This window comes from Xiphias gladius, chromosome 20 (assembly GCF_016859285.1).
Source record: "Xiphias gladius isolate SHS-SW01 ecotype Sanya breed wild chromosome 20, ASM1685928v1, whole genome shotgun sequence".
NCBI classification, from domain to species: Eukaryota; Metazoa; Chordata; class Actinopteri; order Istiophoriformes; family Xiphiidae; genus Xiphias; species Xiphias gladius.
In genome coordinates, this window is record NC_053419.1 from 13424535 (window position 1) to 13434616 (window position 10082).

The 10082-nt window shown below is 38.2% G+C and overlaps 1 protein-coding gene across 1 annotated transcript; it reads left to right on the top strand.

Moving 5' to 3' along the window:
- Window positions 1–945: 945 nt before the first annotated feature.
- opn4xa (opsin 4xa) lies at window positions 946–9080 on the top strand. The gene is made up of 9 exons (XM_040157611.1): window positions 946–1079; window positions 5101–5234; window positions 5657–5860; window positions 5969–6140; window positions 7396–7557; window positions 7844–7951; window positions 8036–8210; window positions 8660–8808; window positions 8967–9080. Exons 1-9 carry the CDS (start codon window positions 946–948, stop codon window positions 8992–8994), a joined length of 1266 nt encoding a protein of 421 aa, XP_040013545.1. The 3' UTR covers window positions 8995–9080.
- Window positions 9081–10082: the final 1002 nt, after the last annotated feature.

Sequence of the window (10082 nt, forward strand, 5' to 3'; positions counted from 1 at the left end):
TATTTTGCAGTTATTTGGTCGCAAACCAAAGTATTTTACAAATTGAAATTTTGATTTGATGATGACGATAGAGGAAAACTTAGAACAACTGATCCTGGGGAGAACGTCAGTGTGTAAACCAAATTTCATCCAATAGCTGTTGAAAAATTACTAAAAACCACTCAAAACCCAAACTGTGAACCTTATGGCGGCAACAGACAAATAGTCAGGGGATCACCAAAGTCAGTGGGATTCATCCTCTGTCTTTACAGAATTTCAAAGAAAATCATTCAATAGTTGTTAAGAAAAATCCAGTCTGGACCAAAGTACTGGACCAGCCAACCTACTGACCAACACACTGACATTGCCATATGTAGAGCCATTCCATTAAAAAGTCTAAATGTGCTCAGGTTCAAAGTTTTAAGCTTTTCAGTACTTTCCCTATACACATAGCTTAAAAGATGGCAAGATAAACAGTCTGTAATGTCCAACCAACCAAACACACATACAGTGTTGTAGGCAGAAGAAACTGCACTGACGTTTCCTCAAATAACAACAATGGATGTGTTCAAAAAATAAAAGATGGATGGAAAATGTAAAATCTAACGTAAAGTAAAAACTATTAACATAATTTAATGTTGAATCTATTACAAAGAAACTGCAACTTAGAAAAATTAATTCACATTACCATGAGTAAACTGACTCAACTAAATGAAAATGTTGACAGGAAGAAACGGTAACTATAGATGCAGCATTGCAGATTATGCCTTCATATCTCTGCTTATTTTGGCCCCCAGACATTTAACTTGCTCATCATTATAAGTACGATTACATAATGCTGGAGAGTTTAGTGGGCCAGAGGGATGGAGAGGAAGATCGGGTTTGCATGAAAGTCACTTGGACGCACTGTCCATGAGGAAAGACCCTCTGATGCCAACAGCTGTGTGCATGTCTGTTGTCACAGAAATGGATGTGGAACATGGATTCTATCGGCAGGTGGATGTCCAGGACCACGCTCACTACATCGTTGCCTTCTTTGTCTTGGTGATTGGAACAGTAGGTGTTACTGGGAATGCCTTGGTCATGTATGCCTTTTTCTGGTAAGCGACTTTCCTTATGGAAGGGGTGATGGCAAAGAATGTACTTGTCTGTCATCGTCAATTTTAGAGCTGCATTGTTCAGCCAGTTGTAAGTTAGTAGTGTTTTCTATTTTTCTACTTAAGACAAAATCTAAAACTAAAAAATAATTCTTAATTGTATTTCTGCATTAAACTTGAATTATTCATTTCCCACTGAATCCTCCTGCCAGGCTTCATTACAGGCTTAAATTAATAGCGGAGAAACTAGTCTGGAAGAAGGTGCGGTTCCAAATGATTAAATTAAGAAATATTGTTCACAATAGCCTTTTCATTATTTTGACTTCAGCCATGATAATTCTATAATTGTTCTATAAATTAGATTTCATGCAAAGCCTTATTTTGACCATGTCTCCAACAACATTGGTCACACTTTGAGTTGGGTTTCTGTGTACTGATAATCAGATAGAACAAATATCATTAAAAACAGGAAGGACAGCCAATGTTGACTTTGAGTTATTTTCTAAGTCTTACTAGCCCCCCCCCCCCACACACACACACTAAATTTGTAGCTTTTTTTAAAAAAAACCCCAAGTTAAGATAAAAAACTAAAATAGCAGTTAATCACTAAATGAAGTAGTCACACAAAATTAACGTGTATTTGACATTGTAACAATCCTCACTTAGCCTATCACATCTCTGCACATGAACTGGTCCTAAGAGCAAATTCTGGGCCAAGTTGGAGTGTGGGAGCACAGTGCTCTACTTCTTCTGGAACTTCAAACAGAAGCTGTTTGCCTGAGGACTGTTTTGTTAACCTGTCAACCACACACATGAAACAGTCCCTTTGGTGGCACATTACATTATCCCATAGCACATCTGAGATATCTGACTGCATTTAGACATACAGTCAATTCAAGAATATATCTACTGAATATATTAATCTATTATATCGCATAATTAATGATTATTAAATAAGTTAGATATCACTTTATAATTTTTAGAGACTAGTAAAACAAGAGTCAACACTTTAGGAAGTTCATATGACATACTTTTAACTTTGTACAGCACATTCTGCAATGTCTGGGTGTTGCTCAGATTTAGAGCGTGGGATGGGGAAACAGAGTGTTCTTGCATTATGAAGTACAGATGTCACAAGCACAGGCAGAAAGGTCTTCACAGCAGCCTGCAGGCATTCAATACCAGGAAGCAGCTTAGTGATTTTCTAACTCTGCTAGATTAATCAATGAATGAATTCAATAATTCAGTCAGCTACTTGCTCATCTACATACAGTCAGCACTGTGCTACCACCTAGACCACATAAAGAGGGTAGGAAAGCTTAAATAACAGTGATGCAGCTCAGAGTAATCCAGACAACTACTATGTATCCCACTGAATACAGTACTGACTTGGGACAAGGCAACTACTAGATTTTCAACTAGACTAGAAGAAAAATGAGTCTGCAGGTAAAAAGATAATTTGCTCATCTGGTTATACAGCATTCCATATCTTTTATTTGTAAATGTTTTGACTGTTACTGGTGTGTATTACACATATACACTATGGCTACTCCTGGGTATATAGAATGCCAGTGAATGCAGTTAAGAACCAAGTGTTAGATACAATCCTGGGCCTGACATGTTTTCTGCATTAGGGTCCAACCTCCAGTGATACACAGCTATCTCAAATGCTGCATCACTCAATCTCTACTCCAGTCACACTTGTTCAGTACATACCCACTCGCGTGCAAGTAAACACACAAATACACTCCAACTTATCTGTCTGTGCTGTGTTTACTCTTTTTGGTCTTTTCACAGTCAGTAGGCAAAACAAGGAAGACAATGCCCAAAGGCTGTCGGTGATTGAAGGAACTGATTTAACTATTAAAGTAAATATTTAATTATGGCACTATAATACCAGTCTAAAATTTAGATATCCACACAGGAATGCGTATAATTTTTTTTTTTAATTCAGTTGGAACAAATACTCTTCTGACATCTGTGCTCCTATACTCCCTAAACCTTTTATGTCCCAGTAAATAAGTGTAATCTAACAAATGTGAATGTAATATGTTCGACGACACAGATTACACTGATACCTCACCGATGAAAAACATCAAAGGCTGCTATAAACAGTCAATATTCTGAAGCCTGCATTTAGAAAAGCTAGACTTAGATTTAGGTGCTGATCAGATTTCAGTAGTACACCAAATAGAGAAAATCAGCATACACTTCCCTACATAGCCCGACACGGTTTCTGGGAACTTGTTTCAATGTAACAATGTAAGTCTTTAAATATGATTTACAATCATGATTTTTCAAAAGGCAATCTGAGGTGTGTGCAATGAAGCATGCCAACAGAAGGTTATCAAGTACAAACCATTACCATGCATTACAACATGACCATCTGTGCCCACCCGTGGCCTTAAAAAAAGAACTGCCAACATATGCTGTGGCCCCCACATGGGCCGTGAGTTCCAGGCGCATTATTGTTATTAAAACCGGTATATGTGGACATGTATCACAGGTGTCCATGAAGTGAGACCGGGTAAATAGCAACATATTCAGTTTGTCCTAAGATACGCTAACACAGCTAGCTTCTTGTTAACTGATAGTTGAAGCCAATTTCACAAGAGGAATGAATCTTTTGTGTTATCTGTTCCTCTTCTGGGGAACAGGGAAGAGCAATGTTTCCTGGACAGATTATAGGGAGATTTGAAGGAGTTACAAGATTTGCTATCAGGGACAAAGCTTGAAAAATTTAAACTGCACTCGAATGCAATGGTGCAGTACAATTCAATTTTCTTCCTGAACTTGCTCACCCCCTCAGAGAGAACAATGGGAGGCAATAAGCCAATATACTGTCAATGGGTTTTTTATATATCTTCTAGGCATTTGGCTTATGATGTTCTCCTAAAGTCTTTCTAACAATGCCTCTGAATTTAAATATCATTTATAATTGGATTTTTGACCTCTTGTGATGGAGTGTCTGCTTTAACTAACTCTTCTTCTTTACAGCAAGAAAATAGCTGTCATTGCCTTTGCTGACTGTTGCAGTGTATAGACTATAAGGTCTTGCTTGAGTCCACTAGGAAATCCAATGGTGTTGAATATGTGCTTGTATTCCTCCATTTTATGTATAGGACAGCATTTATGTGTTTACTTGATCTTGTGACTCTTGTGCTAAGGGTTGCAATCTTGCACCTTTGATGAATATTTGATCTTAACTTGCTTTAAGAGAGTGATACCATTAGAATAATAGTATTATTGAAAGTTAGTGTTAAGATGTTCCATTATTATCCATTGTTATTTATTTCCATCCTCAGCTGGTTATGGTAAGGGAGGTGGACTCAAGTTCAGAAGGATGTAGATTTGAGAGTTATTGGATGGATTTCACATTGGCCAGGCACAGAAATACAAAATATATTTGAAATACAGTCCTCACATTTATCTTAACAAAGTGTGGTTTATTCAGAAAGCAAAATAAAGTTGTATTAGTTAGCTGACTGGCCAAAAAACTTTTTGACAGGTCACTGTTGGGTTTTATTAGCAGTAAACCTGAATGTTTTGATGCGACATATAGTTCCCGCATGGTGTCAAAAATTATACAAACGGTTTGCCACATTTGGTGAACATACATATGGCTAAATCCATTGATGTCAGCAGTCCAAAGCATTGAAAATGTATGTATATTGGCATCTGGATGATTTCTAATGAAAAGTTAGATTTTGGATGCACGCCGTCCAAAAGGCAGTGGATGTATTTTACAAAAAAATATTTTAAACAACAGAATCATGTTCTTCCACTACATCTGATATGAGATAATAGTGGCAAAAGGCTGATAGCTTTATGGACTTTAAACGAACACAACAAATGTGTTGAAAGGACATGTTTGTACTGTAGAGCTTCAACAGTCTCTGCTATTCGAAAGAATCAATTCTGGAAACTTATTTTCTATAATAATGTAAGTGTCAACAACAACATATTGCTCTGTGGGATCCTGAGCACTATTGATTTGAGACTTTTCAATCATGATCTGTTTCAGTAACAAGAAGCTACGGACTCCACCCAACTTTTTCATCATGAATCTGGCAGTCAGTGACTTCCTCATGGCAATTACACAGTCACCCATCTTCTTCGTTAACTCTCTTTACAAGGGATGGATTTTTGGTGAAACAGGTATTATTTTTTTTAACAATCAATTATAGTGTATACACTATACGGATCCTTTATGTATCTATGTACGTTTGTGTTATTTATGTTTGGAGCTATGTTTGAAATGTAGTACCCATTTATATTTATGGGCTGTGTATTTATGTCACTAACTTTTTTACTTGCAATATTTTGTGAGTTTTTTTAGTGTCTCAGAATTCTGCATATGTATGCAATGTTAAAATCTGTGGCTACTGCTTGTGTGTTTAGTCATGTATGTTAAAATGCAGGAAATACCAATATAGTATTTAGTGACTTCCTATTAAATAAAATCACCAGCAATTTGAGGTCCTGACCAATCATATTACTTATTTCATGTAACTCATGGTCTTCTAGTCAGGGTGAGTGACTTACCAGTAAAATGCTTTCTTCTTTATTTTTGTCCACAGGATGTAAAATGTATGCCTTCTGCGGAGCTCTATTTGGAATCACCTCCATGATAAACCTTCTGGCGATATCTGTAGACCGCTATATTGTCATCACCAAGCCTCTGCAGGCCATACAATGGACCTCAAAGAGACGCACCTGCCTCATTATTGCCCTGGTGTGGCTGTACTCACTAGCTTGGAGCCTTGCACCACTTTTGGGATGGAGTAAGTAACTTATTCTATCACCTCCTTACACTTTTTGTGCGACTATCCTCTTTTTATACTTTTAGAACATAAGCACTTCCTTCTATTCTGTCTGTTATTTTTCTCAAGGTTCATATATACCCGAGGGCCTGATGACCTCATGCACGTGGGACTACGTGACATCTACTCCAGCCAATAAAAGTTATACTTTGATGTTATGCTGCTTTGTATTCTTCATCCCTCTGGGCATTATATCCTACTGTTATCTGTGCATGTTCCTGGCAATCCGCCATGCAAGCAGGTGAATGAATTAACATAGGTGAATATGCAGAACTTACACTCTGAAAATAAATGAAATGCTGCCATTTCTAGGAAGTCCACTTAATAACGGCATAAAACAGCATTATACCATTGAAGTGCAGAAGATAGCAACTTTCTAATGTGTTTTTGAAGAGGCTTGAATTTCCTGCAATACAGTCTGTTACATGTGATACTAAGCAGGTTATATATTGTGGTGGTGGCTTTCATGTCACTCTCACCTCCCTCTCTTCTTCTCTTTTCTCATCTCTCTCTGCGTATGCATGTATATTTTAGTCTGTTTTTCAGATCCTGCCATTTCCTGCTTGTCTTCCAGTAGCCCTCCATAGTTGTAGCTACCTCTGTAGCTGTTACACACTTCCAAATTTACACCTCAGCATATAAGAATGTTGCTGCTTCCCACTTTTAGGGGCATATGTCATAGCAGGTTGACAAAAGGTCCTTCAAACGCAGCCAAGAAATAAGTCCTTCTTTGCTGTATTTTGGAGGCCACAACCAACGATGCAATTTACCTTTAGTTATTACGTTAAAGGCAACTTATCCATTTTGAGCTTTACCTGTTGACTTAAAGGAATACCTGAACACAAGATTAGTTTTGGTCTTTGTGAGGCTAGCATCACCATCTTGGGATGATGCTATGATGACTGTTCCACAGACCTGCTTGGTTGTGGTGGAGGTAATTTAACCATCTAGATTTCAGTCCTGTGAAAGCTACAGCTTTGTAGAACGCGTCCTTCAAAGGAGGTGGGGTACATACCTATGGCAGTGCCTCTAAGCACCCTTAGCATGCTAGTTACAATTTGCCTGTGATGTCCGATTAGGGTACATCATATTTCTTGTATTATTTATTTTCTGTCCTTGAGATGTGGAAATTTATTGTGACTGGTATCATTTAGGAAGTTCCAATACTCCTAATCCTGGTTGGAGTAGCAAAGAGCAAAATAAAATAATCAAGAGAGGAGATAAGAAAAATCAGATGCACCCTGTGTGTGTTGCCTGCCTGCCTGCTATGTTTACTGCGTTGTCTGCTTTGCCTTTCTATATTGTCACTTGTCATACACATCTGTCTCACTGTGTCTGCATTCGAGTCTATGGCATACTGTCCATTACATGATATATGTGTTAAAAACAAGTCTCCAAATACTACTTCGATTTTGTTTATTTTCACTAATTTATCCTCTGAACAGGCTAATATATTGACTACAAAATTCCTTTGTTCCTTCTCTCTGTCCTAACAGAGATGTGGAGAAGTTGGGGTCTCAGGTGAGGAAGTCAACACTGATTCAGCAGCAGTCCATCAAGACTGAATGGAAGCTGGCCAAGATTGCCTTTGTGGTCATCATAGTGTTTGTGCTTTCCTGGTCGCCCTATGCATGTGTCACCCTCATCGCCTGGGCAGGGTAAATATACAGTATGACAAGGGCCCTGTATGATCCCTTGTTTTTTTAATAGTCTGACAGCATCAGTTGTGTAAAGACAGCTTGGTAGACCCTCGCATAAAACATAAAGGATCCTTGCTTGCACTCTGCAATTCATTTCTGCCATTAACCATGACTCATATTCCACCTCTTGTAGAACATTATACATGGCATGATGAAATGCTATGCAATAAGGTCACACGGCAGTACCAGTATCATCCTAGGTGATGTATAGTTCTACTCTTTACAAATGCTTTACACCTTTCAGATACGGAAACATCCTCAATCCCTACTCCAAAGCTGTCCCTGCTGTTATAGCCAAGGCATCAGCCATCTACAACCCTTTTATCTATGCCATCATTCACTCCAAATACAGGTGAGTGCAGTGATCCAACTAATTGGTTACCTAAGTTTGAAAAAGACATCGAGCTTTTATTGAGAGATCACTATTTTTCTACAGGGACACCCTTGCAGAAAAGGTTCCCTGTCTACACTTCCTAGACCAGGCCCCAAGGAGGGACTGCATTTCAGTGTCACAAAGCGAGTCCTCCATCAGGGACTCAGTGCTGAGCAGACAGTCATCAGTCTCCAAAACTAAGTTTCACAGAGTTTCCTCCATGTGTACAACAGACACGGTGAGTGTAAAGTCGTGTTATGCAATGTGGATTTTAAATTATTCTCTTTGCATAGGGTCTGTATAAATGCACAACATTAATGTTGCAATATTTCTCAGCCAAGAGAGGCCATGGACAAAATAAAAATTTCAAAAAGCCCTCATGGAAGCTGCAGTTTCATAAATCAAATACTGTTCAGCAAGGTTCAAATGAGAAATTAACATTTTTCTCCTTACTGCTCCTTACTTAGCTAGATGTGTCTATACCTTGGTAACAATAAATAATTACTAAGATAAAGAGGAGTGTCAATTGTTTCTGAACCAGAAGATGTACTAAATAATAATTAGCTATTTGTTGTATTGTTATTACCTAGTAGTACCACAATTATACGGAAAAGAGACGTTATCATACAGTCACTTGAGTAAATCCTTACCATGACATGCATATATTCGTGTGCATATCCTTTATAGCAGGTTTGGAGTGATGTGGAGCTGGACCTTATCGACAAGAGCCATTGTTTGAGGTCAAGCTATTCCCTTGGAGCTCTGAGGGACAAAGAGTACAAAAAATTGGCTCAGCAGACCAAGGCAAAGGGAAGCCAAAGCCAGGACCAGGTAAGGTAGGTGCTTGTCATTATATCTGTTGATTTTACAAACAAGTCATCTCGAAGTCAAAGGCTTTACAAGGTATATCATGTCATCACAATTACTGTGTGTATTCACAAAAAGACCCATGTCATGCCATTTACGTTTGTATTTTATTTAAATTCTGTTTTAGACTCCCATCCCAGAGCGAGGCTCACTGAACAGATTCGACCACAACCTATCGCCTGAGTCTGTCAACATGCCCTCAGCCAGGGGAAGGAGAAGGGAGGAGAGCCCTGAAAGCTGGAATAAAGAGAAGAAACCGAAAGATGAGCGAGAGAAAGACCAAGAGCAAGACGGTGAAAATGAGCAGAGAGAGACACGACAAGGAAAGATGGAGGAAGATGAGAAGGAGTCGCAGGTACTCATCCAGCCAGACTCTCTGGACAATACTGTATGTATGAAGTCCCATGCCATCATCAGATCCAACTCAAAGAAAGACCCTCTGCGCCACGGCTATCGTGAGGAAAAACAGAACACACAGAGCAGGCAGAGAGAACTGTTGCTCGATTTACAGCCTCTGGACTGTTCTGCTCAACTATTTGTGTCCGTGCAAAGATTTCTCTCCCCAACACCAGGAAGTTAAATGTTGAATATGTTTATTTATCTATGTGGCTATGTGTTACTGTAACACAGCAGAGTAAACAAGTTTGATTTTTGTCCAGAATGTTAAGGTAATGTTTTTTTAACCTGTTAAATCCTTTATAGCCATGCAGTGCAACCAAAAATATTTGTTTTATGGGTTTCTGTGCAATCGTGTACACAATTATTTCATAATCCTACCTACTTTTGATTTATTAAAGGCAAGTGCTAAGTACTGTCAACACTGTCCCAGTGAAACAAAGAAAAGTCTTACAAATGGAACCTAAACTTACAAGGACCTTTAAAAAACTGAGTTCAAACACACACTTTTGTTAAAAAAACAAAAAAACAAAACCTCATCAACTGTATATTAAGTACAATTAATTATCAACTTCTTGTAAAGAGACCAAAGATTGTCACATTTTGGAATGCTTTGTGAGGAAGCTGACTATAAATTTGTTTACCTAATAACTAAGGCTAGCTATCAGCCTTGCTAACTCAAATGAGCACTGAGAAAATTTGGTTACTAGTTTTTGTGAATGCCATGTCTATAATGCACTATTAACATTCTTATTACGTCTATAATGCATTTATGAGTGCTTGTAGAGACACGTATGTATTTATGACACTGTATAACAGCGTTTATCATGTTTTGTAAGTTGCCGAC

Bases quoted from the DNA above. Each gene is read 5' to 3' on its own strand.
- opn4xa (XM_040157611.1), top strand. From the start codon at position 946: ATGGATGTGGAACATGGATTCTATCGGCAGGTGGATGTCCAGGACCAC. The intron at 1,080-5,100 runs GTAAGCGACTTT...GATCTGTTTCAG, and splicing joins GTCATGTATGCCTTTTTCTG to TAACAAGAAGCTACGGACTC. The intron at 5,861-5,968 runs GTAAGTAACTTA...ATTTTTCTCAAG, and splicing joins TGCACCACTTTTGGGATGGA to GTTCATATATACCCGAGGGC.